At 38.1% G+C, this 19588-nt stretch overlaps 2 protein-coding genes across 2 annotated transcripts; both read right to left on the reverse strand.

Annotated features, from left to right (window-relative positions):
- Window positions 1-312: 312 nt before the first annotated feature.
- Window positions 313-3266, reverse strand: LOC133738485 (G-type lectin S-receptor-like serine/threonine-protein kinase At1g34300). The gene has a single exon (XM_062166042.1). The coding sequence runs from the start codon at window positions 3080-3082 to the stop codon at window positions 584-586; it is 2499 nt and encodes an 832-aa protein (XP_062022026.1). The 5' UTR covers window positions 3083-3266; the 3' UTR covers window positions 313-583.
- A 14736-nt stretch (window positions 3267-18002) lies between these two features.
- Window positions 18003-19109, reverse strand: LOC133737482 (uncharacterized). Its single transcript, XM_062165022.1, has one exon. The coding sequence runs from the start codon at window positions 19107-19109 to the stop codon at window positions 18003-18005; it is 1107 nt and encodes a 368-aa protein (XP_062021006.1).
- Window positions 19110-19588: the final 479 nt, after the last annotated feature.

Here is a 19588-nt window from a genome sequence, read left to right on the forward strand (position 1 = left end):
TCATTGTACCAGACTCTTAGACAAATAAACAGAAAAAAAAAAAAACCAAAATGCAAGACCTACGGACCCGCAATAAAACACACAAAACCATAACCTCTGCAAAACAAAAACAAACCGACATGTACAGAAATATAAGTCATAACTTCGTCGATATTTCGAGTATATAAGACGAAACATCATCAACATCTTACCGGCAAAATCCATCTCCTTCAATCCAGCACTTCCATCAGTGTAATCCATCACATACTCAAGGGAAGCAAGTAGGACATGCAGATTCTACAAGAATAATCGGGGATTTAAGGTTTGTAAGAATGATAACAACGAAAATCAGTTTCACTCATTGTGCATAATTACATATTTCTTGACTGAGCTCAATCTGATCTTCTACAAATGTAATTAGTGCAAAAGAAATTTGGACACACCGCTTTACTATAGTTATAAACAATTTTTACAAGACAGCACGTGAAAAATCACGCCTTATTCATAGATGGGGGGAACACAGTACAATCTGTCTTTGCTGCTGTACTGAAATGGATTCAAATCCAAAAATGGTTCTTGTATGCAGATCACGTAGAAATGAGATTCAACTCAGGTCTGACTGTATAAGGGATGCAGTCGCTGTCTCCATGTTCCTAGCTGGTGCAGAAGGCGATACTTCTGAAATTTGAAATGATGAAAATGAGGAGGGGGCTACAAGACTAGTGCTGGTTCCACTAACAGGCCTTTCAATTATAGGCCCTTCAATGATAGCCCTTGGAGATGGGGGTTTCCCCATCTCTGTAATTCCTTCCAGCATTTGTACAACTTTTCCCATCATTGGCCTATGAGATGGCTGCTCTTGTATGCACCAGAACGTCACCTGAATTGCTCTCATCACTTGATCCATATCAACATCTTGGTCAGCTAGCCTTTTATCAATGATTCCCTTGATATTACCCTTCTCAAATTCGCCAAAGGCCCATATGGAGAACTTTTTCCTATCTGTCTCTTCAGAAACTTCAAAATTCCTTCTCCCACTAACTATCTCTAACAGAACCATACCATAACTATAAATATCAGATTTGGAAGTTATTGGCAGATTTGCCAACCATTCTGGTGCCAAATAACCTCTAGTCCCTCTAACACTGGTCAAAGTTCGGTACCTGTGGTCCTTTGGATTAACAAGCTTAGCAAGGCCAAAATCAGATACTTTGGAATTGTAATTCTCATCCAAGAGAATGTTCTCTGGTTTTATATCACAATGCACAATGCAGTCTCGGCACTCCTCGTGAAGGTATGTGATCCCCCTTGCAGTGCCAAGGGCAATCTTGAATCGATTCTCCCAACTTAAGAATTTTCCTGACTGCTCTTCTGTGGCAAAAAGGAAATCATCAAGGGACCCATTTTTCATGAACTCATATACTAAAAGCCTATGACGGCCCTCAGAGCAGAAACCAATCAGCCTCACTAGATTTAAATGATGGGTGCTACTAATTGTTGCAACCTCCATCCTAAACTGCTTTTCTCCTTGCTCAATCCCCTCGAGTTGCTTCACTGCAACAACAGTTCTATTAGCAAGAATGCCCTTATAAACAGCTCCAAATCCTCCGGCTCCGAGCTTCTCCTTGAATCCCTTGGTAGAGCGCTGGAGTTCTTTGTACGAAAACTGAACTGGCGCACCAGAAGCATACTCAAGAAGAGCATACTGAGCAGACAATGCACCAAAGCTTGGACTGTTCCTGCAAAACCACCACCACAGACCACCCTCCAGTGCCATCAAACCCAAAAGGGAAGCGACAACCACAAGAACCACTATCCAAGCCCTCATTTTCCAATCCTTTTTCTTGCCAGCACTATCCAACGAAGAGGGCGGATTTGGAATCACCGGTCCACAAACCTTGATATATGAACTGCTAGTCAGAGCTGGAGTGTGATACCCGCTGAGAAAACCGGGTGTCTTGTAGTAACAGAGCCCTGTGCCATCAGACAAAGATGTTGAAGCATCACAAGGATCATTAACAAGACAGTTTAACCTACAGGCTGATATACCCACAAAGAAAATCTGTGAATCCGTCTCAGGAGGGTAGGTCAAGAACCTAGTATGACCCAAATCCAACATAGTCACACTCTGAGGACAGTCCTTAATCTCCATCTTCCTCCTACACCCTTGCTTGCTATCTTTGGGATCAACTGGCTCGAAATTAAGAGAAGGGCAGCCGCATATGGGATTGGAATCATTATAACTGCAAATTCCCATGTTCCCACAGTAGCCAAACACCTGACACTGATCAGTAACAGCTGCCCATCTCTCAATTTTACCCCCGCTACCTTTACTAGTGCTATAAATCCTCACATTCCCATCACTCTCTAGCTTCAAGAACCTCAAAATATCACCAGCCTCAGCATAATCATTACTATAAGCAACAATAGCAGCAGTGGGCAACTTTGGATCAGAAATGGTCAGAATACCAATAGACTGCAATCCTAAAGTAGGTGAAGTCAAATTGGGGTTGTTGTTAGTAACAGACGAGTTCAACCCTTGATTCCAATACACAATACTATCGTTCCACAACAGAGTCAGATTCCCATTCTTGACGAGCTCAAACGAGTACATACCAGATCGCAAAACCTTACCCACAGTGAAGTTCTGCGACGGCACGATCGTGTCCGTCGGGTTGTCGAAGCTGGACCAGACCGCAGCACCGGTGCCGTTCCGGAGCACCAGGTTGCCGGAACCTTCGAGCTCAGCGGAGGAGACGCCGCGGCTGGCGGTGTCGGAGTCCCATATGGTTTTGTTGGAGCCGTCGACGAGGCGGAGGGCGCCGGATGAGAGGAAGTGGAGGGCCCCGGCGGAGTCAACGCTGCGGCCGGGAGACCAGATGGGGACGCCGCCGGAGTAGGTTATGGCGGCGGTGAAAGAAGGGGGTGAGGTGGGTGGGTCAGAGGGAATGAAGCCAAAAGAGAAGGTGCTGTCTGGGGAAGACCAGGTTTGGTTAGGATTAGAAGCAAGGAGAGAAGAGCCGGGTGGAATTGTGGCGGCCCAGATGGTTTGGGACAAAAGACAGAAGAGAGGGAGGAGCACAAGCCGGAATTTGATCGGCATTTTGGGTGCTCCGGTGAAGTATGGAGAATGATGAAGCTCCGGTTTTGGTTTAAGGAGGGAGGGAGGGGAGACTTTGACTGAGAAATGGGAGGCTGTGACTGACTGACTGGTTGGGTCACTCTACGGCCTTGACCCGCATTAAAGAATGGACTATAGAACCGATATACCGCACGCATTCTAATTTCTGACTCTGCCTATGTTTGAATATGTCTTTCTTTGTTCTTTGTCTCTGTTTTCTGTTTTCTTCCGAAGTTTCTCTCTGACTTCTAACTTTCTAGAAAATCATCTTTTTTGGTCTAGAAAATTATCCAAGCATGAATTATCAAAAAAAAAAAAGAATCATAAAATCTCAAATGTAGCATTTGAGACGATTCATCCCATCCCAAGCCGGAATTTAGAGAAAGTAGTACTCAAGTTGGATACAAGTAAAGAGTATGATCGTGTAGAATAAATTTACTTGAAAGAGGTGGGGGTGAGAATGAATTTTGATGATCGATGGATTTATTTGATTATGAGATGTTATTTTAATGAATTTCTCAATACTTTGACATGGACAATCAATCGGGCTTTTTCATCTCACGAGAGACATTAGACAAGGCCATCGTCTTTCGATTTATATTTAGGGTCTTTTCCCGTATACCCAAAAAGTCACTGTATTCTGCCCAACTGCCCAACACTCTTGTATTATACTATTTCTTTTAGGGAATGACTAATAAGGATAAGTCCATTTAGAAATGTCTTTTGTATCCTATGTTGACCCGTGATTTTAACAGTAGTATTTTGAAAAAACTTTATTTTAAACGACAAAAACAAAAACAAGACTAGCCTTCAACGTGCCTAAGTTTTTCACCTAACGGTTACTTTAATAGGCGGAATCATTGCTGCTTGTCCTAATTTTTTGTTTTAAAACTGATTTTTTCAAGTGATAGTACAATTAGAACCTTGGATTTCTACGGGATGCATGCATCTTAGTGAAACATAACAAAACAGAATGACCGAATGACCAACATATTTAAGGAAAATAAAAAGAAAATTTGAAGAAGTGGGTGAGCAACCATATGAATTTATTTATTCAAATATACATACATGTTAAACATTCAAAGCCTCATTCTTAGGTAAACAGCTAAAGACTGTTTAGCTATCCAGAAGAATGAAAACAGATACTTACTTGTAATGAAAGCACTTATTTCACACTTCTAAACTGGAAAGGAAGCACACTGCTATACTATTTGAGAGAAGACTCTTCTGCTCAATTTTTGAATCTAGAACTGATATGGAAATTTTCGAATGCTTTACAACTGAAACTAAAGCTCCTTATATAGGCGGAACTCAAACGAGAATTCAAAACATAAAAATGTACAAAACAACTCCGTGAACTTCTGCTTTTCTGAGTGCTCCTGCTGGTGGAGGTCGTATAGGGAAAAGCCAAAAGTCTAGGTAGGTGAGAGGTGAAATGTTTTTTACTTCCCTTTTTGAAAAAGCAAAAGGTTGCTTTAAGCAAAAGTCTTAAAGACAACAGTTGCTAATTTGGTGCTATTCTTCTTCACCCGTGACTACTTCACATATTCTCATATGTTTCTTAATGGTGGCCAAAGACAAAGGAGTTGTTGTCTGTCTGGGCCATTCTGACTGTTGTTGCATTGTCTTCGACATCTGTATCAACATACATCTTGAAGTGGTTGTCATTTTCAAGCTTTTCCACCCACTGCATGCATGCCATTGTCGAATCTATCTCTTTTCTGGTGAAAGATAAAAATAGGTCACTGCTGACTACGTCAGGATGATCGTAAGCAGTGATAATAGTTTTTTCTCCTGCTGCCAGGAAGGTATTGCTGATATCTTCAGAGATGATCTTCTTGATGTATTCTAGAGCCATGGCTTTCATCCATGGGATGCTTGAATTTGGTTGGCCATTGTACCCGACACAGGCAGGTTGTAGATATTTTCTTTGAATAATTCTCACATAGTGATATGGAGAAATGTACTCAACCTTACCATTTGCCTTCTGGATCCATTCTGGGGGAGTGGATCACTTCAGACGAAGCGTACAGTCATTTTTTCTAATATTTTTGACTGTGTTGACAATGATAGGGGGCAAGCCTTTGAGATCATCATTTTTTTTAGTCCATAGATTATGGATAAAACCGTTTTCAACAAGCCAAAGCTTGTGTTCTTGAGGATGTTCACTTTGAACATTTACCAGGTATCTTCCAACATAGGGTCCTGCAATGATGAAGAGGGTTGGAGGAATACAATCTTCAGAATTATGACTTCCTATCAGACAATGGAATTCATGCCAGTCTGATTCTTTGAGTGCTATGATAGGGACCCTAACACTTTCTGGATCTTCTAGGAAGTAAATTTTTTCTTTCTTGACAGCACTCTGCTGTAGTTCTTCAAACTGTGGCCTTGCATTTTCATAAAGTTCTTCAGCTAATGCAAAGAGAGCTGGAAACATCAGACCACTGCTTCTTTCCTGAAAGGCAAATAAAAGGTTATCCAGAATTGCCTTCTGGTGGTAAGCTAGTCTCTTGCCAGTTCTGAACACATGAGTATCAAAAGTTCGAAGTTCATAGTTGAAAACATTTATTACTCCAGTTGGAGTAGGTTTGCTTTTTGGCAAAGCAACAGCCGTCAACGGTCTTGATGAGCCTTTACCGTCTGCCGTTTGAGACGGGCTAGCCAATCCTTTACCCCAGGATTGATCAGTTGTGGCTAAGCCTTTTGGACTTAGCAGGAATCTTTTGAGGATTTTTTCTTTAGATTCCTCAGCCGGTTCATGTTCTTTCCCAGATCTTCTGCTTCTAGGGTTACGACCTTCGTCGTCATCTCTTTGACTGAACATGGCTAATTCCCTTGTTAAGGCGTCTGGAAGATAATTCTTGTTTCCTGCAATTAATTCATGGGAGAAAAGATCCAAAATGCGTCCGGATACATTGTCTAGGTTCATGCCTAGACATTTGGCCGAAAATTGTGAATAAAATCAGATTAAATCATGGAAAATTCAGCAACAAAATATTAGGGATTGATTTTGGAGCTTTTTGATTGGTTGGATGACAAAGCAGAGCTGACGTGGCATTATTTGATTGGCTGAAGCTGTGTGGATCAATCTTGAAGACTTGGAGACTAAGTTTCCATCCTCCTATAAATAGGAGCATTCTCTACACCACAACACACCAAAACAACACAACAACACCTCTTCATTCAGAAAAATTCTCTCCATTCTCTAGTTGCAAAGTTCTGCGTTTTCAAGCAAGGAGAGGAAGAAGAAGAAGAAGGAGCCGTGAAGATCATATCCTCCATCATCCACCTTGAAGGCTTGCTTCCAAGATTCAAGATCCAACCATCAAGCTCTCCATCTCCATCTCCACTCACGGTGTAATTCGTTCCTTTTCCTTGTAACCTTTTTGGTTTCCTTGTTTGATTTTGTATGAACTTGTTTCTAGTTAACAATAACGTTTAGGGCAAAGTTTAAGCCCAATTTCTATGTTTAAATAAAGTTTTCAAATTCTATGATTGTGATTCTAAGTTGCTTATGTGAGTTTGTTCGATTGAATTTGCTTTACAGAAAACTTTTATATGTTTATCTTATTTGGGTCGACACTTATAGGATTTGCATGTAATTGGTGCTAGATTTAGGCAAACGATTCACCTAATAGTTTTGTGAACCTAAATCACAAGTAGTAAAGGCTTTGGACAAAGGTCGAATTCAATTGAAGAGGATTGCAAATAGGTGAACTTATTCATACTAGGTTGTGCACTTAAGTTGATAACCTTTCTCTATGCTTCTTGCGTTGAACATGTTTTGATTAGCTAGCTTTCTAGACTTTGATTGCATGTTTAATAGGATTGATCTAGGTGCTTTCACTTAGGTTAATTAGTAAAGGAAAGTAAAATATGGGAAATCATTTGCTTCGAATGTTTCACATGATCAACTTCTTTCTTATGACTTGGAAGAAGAATTATAGGGTTTGAATCGAATTTGATTACATGGAATTGGTTTTGATCTTTGTTCCTTGCGTTCCACCCTTGTATATATGTTTTTACGTTTTCTTTATTTTATTTATTTTAATTTTCTATTTTATAATTCTAAACCCCCTTATTTGTGTGTACTTGTATATATTTTTATTCTTTGTTTTATTTTTGTAAATAATACTTTTTACTTTTATTAATTTGTTTTTGCAATTACAGGTGTACCCTCAATCCCCGGTTAGAACGATCCTTACTTATTCTATACTAACAACTACATGCAGGGTTAAATTGCGCGCTTACTTTTAGAGTATCAATTTTTGGCTCCGTTGCCGGGGATTGAAAAATCACTTGTTTTTGTTTATAGTTGTTGTATATAATTTGTTTAAAATTTAGTTTAAATTAACTAGGTTGTTTTTTTTATATTATTGAATATGAGTTTTAATTGTAAGTTGTAAATTGAATGGAATAGGTGAAGTCTCTTTTGTTAATGTTGGCCTAAACCCCTTACTAGTACCTAGTTCAGGTCCCTTAAAGTTGAGGGCGGCCTTTATTAACACTTGTTGAACTGTCTTCACACTTATGAACTTTTTCATCTTACTAAGTATAGTCTATGTGGAACGGTGTCTAGAAAGGGGACAACGTTCATGACGGGTTTTTGAATCCAGAAGTGCTTGCAAATGGGCCTAAACCACTATGTGGGAGTAGCTCATGCCAAAATGGATTTTGTCTCTCGTGTTCGCCCTCCCCCACCTGGCCATTTCAGTAAGGTTGCCCAAAGGATGTGAAAGGGAGTTTGTGTCTAGGCGACTATACTTGGGCCGCACGTCCACTTGATTTACCGCTTGGAATTAAATTCGATATCAATAATATTTATAACAAAAGAAAATGTTGTGATACGCTAAGGTAAAAAAAAAAAACATTTGTGTAAATATTTTTCATGTTTTTTTCTACTCACTTGTGTTAACTTGTTAACTTGTGTACTTAACTTGTTAATTATACTTGTATTTCGTAATTCATAGTTACTTGTTTATATTTTGTATTTCTTTGTTAATTATAGTCACTAACTTTTTAATGGAGGTATCGTCTGGCTGAAAGACGTTAAACTCAAGCGCTGCTTGGGAGGCAACCCAATTCAGAAGTAGCCGTGAATGAGTCTACAAATGCAGATTTGCTTTCTCCTTCCCTATTTCTTTTATTTTTCAATTTTTCTCTTTTGTTTTTGTTTTCGTAAATTCCATCTCTATATGCTTAATTGTTTCATTGCATGCTTATGATTGATTACATTGAGGACAATGCAATATTTAAGTGTGGGGGAAGGGATTTATACTTTTATCTTGAGTCATATATATTGAAAAATACAAAAAATCAAAATATGTCAAAAAAAAAAAAGTATTTGTTTTTGGTTTTTGAGTCATAGGATGTCATTTCAACTGTCTAGGATGATTTTATATCTCTGAAATTATGGCTAAAAGAGGATCACAATATTGAGATGATTTTAAATTGTATTCTTTGGTTAATTGAGATATATGAAAAATGTGTGCATGTGTAGTGGATATGGATTTCGTGACCTTGGTACAGAATATGAGCATGTTAAGATGAGTTTTGATTCATAAAAGCCCATGTGAGATATTTGAGCCATGTCCCTTTTCTTGGAGTGAAATGAAAAAAAATATATTCTTAATTTCTTGGCGATGTTTTGATGATCTCATTATTCTTTCATTTGTTTGATTGCTTGCCATAGATTAAGTTTAATGGACTAGAGAATGCTAGAATTCGCTCTTGTGCTTGTTGAGACGTTTTATCAATACATGGCGCTGATTCTGGAAAGGATAGAGGCACCCTAGGAATTACCACCATAGCCAAATATAGCATGTGTCCCCATTTGTGCCCGTCGTGGGACTCCCCTAGATAAACCCCTTTGAGCCTACATTAAGTATTTTCTTTCATCACCCTTAAAATCCTTAACCCCTGAACCTTAGTATAGTCACAACTTTACCCTTTGTTCTAAAAACTGGTAGAGCTATCTTTTGAAGACTTACTACATGGATTTGGCGCAAGAATGAAGATTGAGAAGAGGTGAAAGTTCAAGTGTGGGGGTAGACTTGTCTATACAGAAAAAAATATGTGAAAAAAAAAAAATGTGTACGGCTAGAAAAGAAAAAAAAAAAGTTTATGGATTTTAGTCCCCCATACTTGGTGGATTTGCAGTTTGTTTTGAATTGAAGGCCCACTATTGAAAAATTTGGTCTTTGTCCAGTTCACAAGAATCCAAGGGAAGTTTAGAATGAAGGTTGGGCCCAACATGAAGACATTAGGCCTTTTATTTTACCTCTATGGGATGTGACGTTTTATATGCCTTGGTGGATTTCTAGAAGTCTCTACATCTACATGAGCTATGCTAGGTTTTTAGGACACTTTGTTAAATTCCTTACCTTTCATTTCTTAAAACCTTGAGCATTGGCCCCATTACAACCCTTTATAAGACCTTTTTTGTCACGCCCCTGATTTTTAACACAATTAAAAATCGATATATAACCCCATAATTATACATGCGTGAACGTTCAGCCATCAATACCAAATACCTGGAAAACTTTTTCCCTTTATACAATATACATGTTGATGACCTGAACCCACTATGTCAATATTGACCCGCCCACAGAGTCATATATTACATAAGCTTACGAATTAAATTGTCAACAACAAGATAAAACGTAAAAGCTCCTCAGAGTTTACTACAAAGCGGAAGTCATAACAATGGCAAAGCCAATCAAAATTGCTTCCTACCAGTTCTGCTGCCAACAAGATACCTCAGCTTCAGCCACGATTTCCCTGACCTGCAAGATTAACCCCTACACCGTTTGAATAGTGCACCGGGTTGTCACACAACAAACCCGGTAAGCTTTTGCAAGCCCGTATGAGTAACTCAAAACAACTCACACCAAATTACGGGATAAAAGCCCGCACAACTCACGCCAAACACGAGGAAAACCTTTCGACTCGTAAATAAGGAAAACATACCATGCTTCCCAAAACAATACTCTTTTCCAAAAAGGAAATCACAAAAGTCACACCGTGACAAAATCATATAAATTGTTAACCTAACAATTCAAATATGATTAATCGATCCAACCTGGATAAAACACATAAGCACATCAATCATACCTATCGTTAACCTAACAATAGCATATGATTCACAAGTCCTCCCAGGACATTTAAAAGAAAGAATCCCCGAAACTCTCTTTTAAAAACACGTACTCATGAGCATCAGATAGCTCCTTAAAATTTTTGAAATTCTTTACTCTAGCACAATCGGTGCGGACAGTAAAGGGTTTTCCAAGAAAAGCTGGAGAATTTAAAATTGTTTTCTTGACAGCCAAAATTTCTTTTTCCCCTGTGGGATAATTCAGTTCTGCAGGGCTGAACTTGCCACTACAAAATTTGCAGATCTTTTCAATGTTGGTTTCAGGCGTTTTTGCCAGAACAACACCGGACCAATAATTATCACTCGCATCTGTTTGGAGGATAATCTCATCATTTTTCTCTGGTTGCTGTAGAGGAGGGAGATTTTTGCAGAGATTTTTTATCTGCTTCACTATTTTTTCATCATCTTCAGTGAAGTTCCATTTTCTTTTGGAACTTGTCTTAGGAGATAACATCGCTGTTAACCCTGAGATTTTGGGAATGAAATCTCTCCCATAATTTATGACACCAAGGAATCTCTCTAGACTCTTAGCATCAGGAATTCTATCTGGGAATTTCCAGATCTTCTCAAGGATATGAGGTTGAAGTTTTATCACTCCATTTTTGATATTTATTCCTAGGAAATCAATTCTTCATCGAGGATAAAGAAGATTTTCTTTTCTCCTAGGATAATCCCATGCTGAACTATCAGCTTTACAACCTCATGGAGGTGTTTCATGTGTTCTTCTCTGTTTTTGGAGAAGACCAGAATGTCATCTATGTAGACGACGCAGAACTCAGCAACATGTTTGAAGATGTTGTCCATCTTTCTCTGGAAGATTGAGGGAGCTTGCTTTAGACCAAAAGGCATTACTAGCCATTTGTAATGTCCTTGTGGTGTTCCAAATGCAGTGAGAGGTATACTCTCAGGATGCATCTTGACTTGCTAGAAACCCGACTTTGCATCGAATTTCGAAAAGACCTTGGCTCCTCTGAGCTGGTTGATCAATACTCATACTTGAGCAATTTGATAACCGTCTTTGACAGTCTTTTTGTTGACATCTCTGTAGTCAATCACCATTCTAGCTTTTCCTCTTAGATTTTCTGCATGATTTCTCACGTAGAATGCTGGAGCATGATGAGGGCTAGTGGAAGGTTGAATTAATCTCTTGTTCAGGAGATCTTCAATATCTTTTCTGAATTCTTTACATTCTCGAACATCTCTTCAACAGGAGGAGGAATCGTGCCCCTACCTCGGGCTCTACCCCTGCCTCTGGGCCTACCTCGACCCCTAGCTCTACCTCCTTGAGAATCCATCACCCTTAGCATAGCAACATGTGGTTAATACCTCTATAACTCTCAATCACGAGTATAAGTCAACGCTATGACTCGATCAACCACAACACTACGTCAAAGAATACAATTCCATCCCCTACGTCAATCTTGAGTTAAAACTAAAGGTCATCATTCCTCAAAAGTCTTTAACTCATAGAAGCTACATCTAGCTCCTACACTTCATTCTCTGAGCCGACACTACCCTGACGACTCGCATCCTAACGCTCACTACATACCCAATGACTATATCAATACCGAAGAGCATCAGATGGGGATCCGCTGCAGACGGGCCATCACTCGAGGAGTATTGATTGTCACCAAATATGTACCTTACGCTCTTATACCAAACTGTCACGCCCCTGATTTTTACACAAATAAAAATCGATATATAATCCCATAATTATACAAGCGCGATCGTTCAGTCATCAATATAAAATACCTGGAACATCTTTCCCTTAAAACGAGTACATACTGATGCCCTGAACCCTCCAAGTTAATATACACTCACTCCACAGAGTTATATATTAAACAAACTTACGAATTAAATTGTCATCACAAAATAAAACGTAAATGCTCCTCAGAGCTTACTACATAGCGGAAGTCATACACTGGCAAAGCCAACAAAATTTGCTTCCTACCCGTCCTGCTGCCAACAAGCTACCTCAGCTCAGCCACGATTTCCTTGACCTACAGGATTAACCCCTACACCATATAAATGGTGCACCGGGTTTCCACACAACAAAACTCAGTAAGCTTATGAAAGCTCGAATGAGTAACTCATGAACATCAATCAACAACTCACACACATCAGCTTAAGGAAACCATGCAACCATGATTCCTTCTAACCTTCCACATCCTTTCCACCGAAAGGACAACATAAGTCACCGCTGTGACAATGCTCTATTTGCTAACTTAACCATCAAGAAGAAATTCAAATCTCATCTAGACAATAAAAGAAGAATACTATAATTCTCTTTTAAACTACGCCCTTACGAGTCTCCAGCAACCTCGACCGTTACCCCCATAAGCTATAATGGCAGACAGACTAGCGCTCTAGCTAATCGTAATCACTCGTCCGGCCAAGGACGTGATTACCTACTTCTTTCTCTGGTCACCATCCGTGACCTGTCACCGTCTGTGACATATGATTTCAGACCCCTTCTGGCCATAAAATCAAACATCAAGGTCACCCTATGCAACCTGTCACCATCTGTGACATAAAATCGTCAGATCCCGTCTAGTCTCAAGGTCAAATGTTAAGTAAGTCACACCTGACCTAAAACGTTACAAACATCTAGTTTCGGCTCTCCCCATCCCTGCTCACCATCTGTGACCCTTGGTACAAGGACCAATACATTTCAGATGAGTCACGCTTGACTCAAAAATGTAACATCAAACTCAATACTTTTCGAACAATAGAAAACATCTTTTTCCATCATATTGTTTCTATGAAAAGTCGTATTCAACAATAATATGACACCATCATGCATATTATTCATTACCCATCATTCACAAGAATATATATATTTCACGTAAATATATATATATATACGTAGTCATTCGCTCAGGAATGCCTACTAATACCAACTATAGTTTGCAGTTAATTAATTAACACCAAAACCATAATGGTAATTCCGTTCATAATGAACCTTGTGAGATTACTCACCTCGAAACTCCCGCTGCGTCTTCAATGCAGAACAAAATAGCCAAACCACAAAACAACCGTCCAAGGATACTTCGTCAAGCACCTAAACACATACGGTTTCAACTTAGAAACAATTCACAAACGATTTAAGTCCGAAACCCCTGTTTTGAACTAAAATCCCCAAAGTGGCGTCAATTGAGGCAAAACCACATCCGAGACCTCCCAAAGTCTCCGGAATACGTCCACGATCGATATGACCAAACCTCAAGTCGATCGGACGCTCAAATCCTCACGAATCGAATAAATCGATCGGTATGAAACCGTAAAAATCACAACAAAATCATACAAACTCCAAAATTTGCATATTATATATCGAAACGCTCGTATCAACGAGTAGAACATATATAACACCAAAAACGGTTCCTTAAATGGCTGGAACACCGCCGGAACACTGCCACAGGCGGTGGCGCACCTCCGCCGGTCAAAACTCAATATTTCCCAAAACTCCCAACATCAAAAAGCTTCATCTAAGCATGCTTGTGAATTTTCATAACTAGCTTGAAGTCAGAAAACAAGCATAAAGGGTCGAAAACTACCTCACAAGCCGTGAACAGTAATCCCAACTGAGTTGAACCAAGTTTTACGTGAATCGATCCAAACAACCACCAAGGATCGATCAAGGAGGCAGCTCTGAGCTCCCTAAGCCCAGCTCGAAGCCCCGCCGACGTCGGAGATCGGAGAACCGGTCGGGTCCGAAAACACCCAACTGCGCCGTCTTCTACGGCCGCCACCACCGAGAATCGGTGCTAGAGGACACCACAGGGACGACCAGACGGAGGAGACGATCCTATCTAGAAAGTTTCGTCGCTGGAGACCGCCGCAGTCAGCCGGAAAATCCTTGTCAGGTCGATCGGGTTCGGGTCGGGTCAGTCAGGAATTTTTGTTTCTGAAGGTGCAGCCGAGAGAGAAGAGAGAGGGAGAGAGTTTCCGGAAATGGAAGAAATGGAAATAGTAAGTTTCCCACTTGGGAAACTCCTATTTATACTAAAATGGAAATTTCTTCCAATAGCCATAACTTCCTCGTACGAGCTCCGACTTCCGCGTTCCGCATGTCCACGAACTCGTATCGACGCGCTCTACAAATTTTGTGAAGGAAGTTTTCCGAGAATCCCAACAAATAAAAAGTCAACCCTTGCGCCCCTCCCTAAATGGCGCATCCTGAATACTTATTCAACCGAAACACTTCCGCTCCATCCACGAGCCACGAAATCGTCCAATAACCATAAAATTCCGGAAAATCCTCCGAAATTAATTACGAATTTCCAGGGCATCACAAGAGTTCACTGGAGACCTTTACCTAATGGCATATTCACACTTAAATAGAAGCCATCATCTACTGAAACTGAAAGAGCTAACATGTCTTGCACGAACAAGTAAGTATTAAGTAGCCAATAATGAGCTAGTAAGTTTATTGAGGATCTTTTCCTAATGGCATAATTACATTAAAATAGAAGTCATTATCCACATTGTCTTACAGTAACAAATAAGTACTAAGTAGCCAATAATGAGCTAGTAAAGTTCACTGGGGATCTTTTCCTAATGACATAATTACACTAAAATAGAAGTCATCATCCACACTGAAATTTAAAGTTAGCTAGCATGTCTTACATGAACAATAAGTACTAAGTAGCTAATAATGAGCCAGTAAAGTTTGCTGGAGACCTTTCCCGAATGGCATATTCACACTAAAATAGAAGCCATCATCCATTGAAACTTAAAATAAGCTAGTGTGTCTTGCACGAACAAGTAAGTACTAAGTAGCCAATAGTAAAGTTCAATGGGGAATCTTTCCCTAATAACATATTCACACTAAAATTGAAGCCATATATCATTCACATTGAAATTGAAAGTCAGCTAAGTACTAACATGTCTTATACGAACAAAAAAGTACTAAGTAGCTAATAATGAACAAGTAGAGTTCACTGGGAACTTTTTCTAATGACATATTTACACTAAAATAGAAGCTATCATTCACATTTAAAAATCATTATTGTCTATTGAAAAATTTGGGATCAACAAAACAAGTATACTTTCAAAAATTAATTTCCTCATGTGCAATATATTGTATTCCATATTAAGCAATTTCTTTTCAGATATCTAGGTTTTCAATCACTAGATTTTATGAGTTAAAATTACGATTTAAATACATTTTCTTTCCATTTTTGTGAATCCAATTTAATTTTTGACTTTTCAAATTAACTTGTTAATGTAAGGTAACTAATCTTCCATTAATTTTATTAAATTTATTTATTAAAAGATTTAAATATTACTTCAATTTACCAGATTTCATGGATTATAATTACGATATTATATATATATATATATATCCATACTTTTTTTTGAATATGTATAATGAAAAAAAATCCAAAATAATGAAAAAGAAAGAAAGGAAAAAAACCAAACAATATTTTTTTTAGAAGAAAGTCAAAATAATTTAGAGCCGTTATATATTCAACAATATATATATATTCACAAAAATATATAAATATAAATTTTTTTAGACTAATTATATATATAATAAAAAAAGAAAAAGAAAAAAATAAAATAATATATTTTTTCTAGAAGAAAACTAAAATAATTTAGAGCTATTAGATTTTGAAAGGATAAGATAGTCTTTTTATTCAAGAATGACATGACATGATTTGACAAATTATTGAGGTGTATAGGTGACATGGCTTGACACCTAGGATTGAGGCCACAAATCTTAGGCCTCATTGAGGCCCTATATCATTGCCCTTTATAAGAATCAGGTCTAAAACAATGCAACCCAATCTGAACAACCTTAGCACGTAATTGCGTAATGATCATAAGCCTTGATTTTTCAAAAGATATAGCATAAGCTTTGATTTTTCAACTGATATATATTTATAAGAATCAGGTCTAAAACAATGCAACCCAATCTGAACAACCTTAGTACGTAATTGCGTAATGATCATAAGCCTTGATTTTTCAAAAGATATAGCATAAGCTTTGATTTTTCAACTGATATTTATAAGAATCAGGTCTAAAACAATGCAACCCAATATGAACAACCTTAGCACGTAATTGCGTAATGATCATAAGCTTTGATTTTTCAAAAGATATAGCGTAAGCTTTGATTTTTCAAATGATATTTATAAGAATCAGGTCTAAAACAATATTGCAACCCAATCTGAACAACCTTAATTAGCGCCTAATTGCGTAATGATCATAAGCTTTTATTTTTCAACAGATATAGCATAAGCTTTGATTTTTCAAATGATATTTATAAGAATCAGGGCTAAAACAATATTGCAACCCAATCTGAACAACCTTAGCGCGTAATTGCGTAATGATCATAAGCTTTGGTTTTTCAAGAGAGATATAGGATAAGCTTTGATTTTTCAAAAGATATAGTGAAGACTTTTTTTTTTTTTTAGTACAAACAATTAATTGCACCGCCTACAGACACTTTTGATATGAGAAGAAACTGGAGCCTTTCCTAGTTACTAATGAGATACATGATAAGAAGTTCATGAAATTTTCAACTTAGATTTTTAAACAAAACGACCAGTGATATTTCTTATGGAAAAGTTTACCTATTTTGATTTTTTAAAAGATATAGCGAAGACCTTTTTTTTTTTTTGAGTACAAACAATTAATTAATTAATTGCATCGCGTATAGACACTTTTGATACGAGAAGAAACTGGAGCCTTTCCTGGTTTGTAGCAAAGCTTTAATGAGATACATGATAAGAAGTTCATGAAATTTTCAACTTAGATTTTTAAACAAAACGACCAGCGATATTTTTTATGGAAAATTGTAGCTATTTTTTAACCTATATTATATTAACATACTATTTATGAAAAAAAACTTCTAGTAAAATTCAATCTAAATAATAAAAATTATATTAAATAAGCATAATCTAAATTTAAAATATAATAATCAAATCCAAAACCAATATTCAAAAACCAAAATCTAGAATAGATTCAAAGTGATTGAATTATTTGATGGCTTAGCTATAAATACTAGCTTAATATGGTAGTATTAGAGGTTAGAGAATGAGAGATTGAGATATGTGATATGAGAGGATCAAATTAATCGTAGCGATTATATATTAGACTTCTAAAACTTTGGGCATTGAATTCGATATGGTAGTATTTCATTTGAGAATAAAGTTATAATTGGATATTTAGAACTTACTTAGAACAACTGGACAAATGAATATATATATATATATATATATATATATATATATATATATAACTTTTTCTTATTATATTTCAAACATACCGGTCGGTTCGGGTTCCGCAGTTTAAGCAAAAGAGAAACCAAACCAACCCAATTCATAAATGGTTTGGTTCGGTATTGAACCGGTTTTCAATTTTTAAAATTAAAAAACCTTAACTAAACCATATTTATCCGTCGGTTTTGACCGGTTTGTACCGTATTTTTCACACCCCTAAAGAAGAGGAGGTTCATAAATTAAATTAGGAGGCGCACTCATAAAAATGCACTTTTGAATAAAGTAAGATATAGAGAGAATATCACAAATTGTCACTCAACTTTTACCTATTTGACACTTTTGTCACTCACCTTTTAAATATATCACTTTGGTTGCTCAACTTTAACTCTATTATTCACTTCTTCTTTTTTTGATCAAAGATGCAATTCATTAAAACAACGAACTTACAACGATAATGGGTATCTAGTGGCCTCATCAAAACCTTTCCCAAAGGGACTCGGAAAAGGTACCACACCCACAAATACTAGTTATGAGATACATCCATTTCAACATAATTATGAAGCCATGAAGGCCCAGATTGTAGACAGAGCATAGGTTCACCAAGTTGAAGAGCTTCCTTTGCAACCTTGTGCGCCACCCTATTGCAATCCCGCCGAACATGACCCCAACTATATTGAGTTAGCTGCCTCATAACCTCTTTAGCTTCCTCTAGCACATTCCCTTCCTCACTCAAATCCTCTGAACTGTCATGAAGAGTATTAATAATAGTGAGGACATCTCCCTCAATTTTTAACTTATTGAATCCGACATGAACTACAAACTTTAACCCGTGCAATAAAGCAAGTGCTTCTGCTGCTCTTGGCTTTAGTCTACCAACTTGTGGTACATCTAAAGCTCCTCTTAGGCTTCCGACCTCATCTCGAAACACCACTCCCAGTCCTACGCAGCCTCTCTTTTCATCACAAGCAGCATCAAAATTGAGTTTAATGAAACTTTGTTTTGGTGGCTGCCAATCCACTTGGTTGCACTGACCAGACTGAGAGGCACCATCTATCCTCCTATTTGCAAGCTCAAATTTAGTCTTCCAACTTCTAGCTGCCATCACTAGCTCACTCGGAGTCAAATACTTCTCTCCATGTCTATGTAAGTTTCGATTTCTCCATAACCACCACGCTAGGAAACCAAACTCTTCAAGATCAGTACCACATGTAATTGAATTGACATGTGAAAACAGATCAATGAAAGAAGGTTCCTTCCACACTTTGCACACTTCACTTAGGAAAGAAAGCTTCCACACACGACGTGCATAGGGATATTCCCAGAGTACATGTAATACTGATTCCACACGACATCTACACTGCCAACAAGAGGAATCATTCGAGATCTTACGCAGTACCAGTTTATATGCACACGGGAGAAAATCCCGACAAGCTCGCCACAAGAAAACTTTAACTTTATGAGGTATAGCCAAGCCCCAAACGCTCTTCCATATCCGGGCAGTCAAACCTGATGTTCTGTCCATACTAGTGCCTCCCTGTTCTACACGATTTCTGTTTTGAAGCTCCACTGCCACCCAATACCCGGACTTCACATTATACTGTCCATTTTTAGTAAAGTGCCAGACTAACATGTCATCTTAGTTCGCAGCCCCAACGACATAGAAAGAATTGCTTCTGCTTCATGAGGAAGAAAGACCTCTTGAATTAAGAGGACATTCCAGATACCTCCAGTGGTCATCAACTCCTCCACTCTCATATTCATGCGAACTCGCAATGGAGAAACAACTTTAAAAGTTGAAGGAGTAGGCATCCAACGATCAGTTTTAACTTAAATAATTTTCCCATTTCCAACCCTCCACCTTGTTCCAACCTCAATTAACTCCTTGCCCCAGATCATTGCTCTCCAAATGTCAGAAGGAGAAGAGCCCAGCTTCGCATCCAAAAACCACGTTTCAGGAAAATACTTTGCCTGAAGCAGTGTACTCACCAAAGATCGAGGACTCCGGAAAATTCTCCAAACTGATTTGGCAAGCATTGCTTGATTAAAAGCTCTCAAGTCCCTCAACCCCAAACCCCTCTCTGCTTTCTTCTTACATAACTCCTCCCATTT

Source organism: Rosa rugosa, chromosome 3 (genome assembly GCF_958449725.1).
Source record: "Rosa rugosa chromosome 3, drRosRugo1.1, whole genome shotgun sequence".
Taxonomy (NCBI): domain Eukaryota; kingdom Viridiplantae; phylum Streptophyta; class Magnoliopsida; order Rosales; family Rosaceae; genus Rosa; species Rosa rugosa.

Coding starts and splice junctions, on each gene's coding strand:
- LOC133738485 (XM_062166042.1), bottom strand. CDS start 3,082: ATGCCGATCAAATTCCGGCTTGTGCTCCTCCCTCTCTTCTGTCTTTTG.
- LOC133737482 (XM_062165022.1), bottom strand. CDS start 19,109: ATGTTAGTCTGGCACTTTACTAAAAATGGACAGTATAATGTGAAGTCC.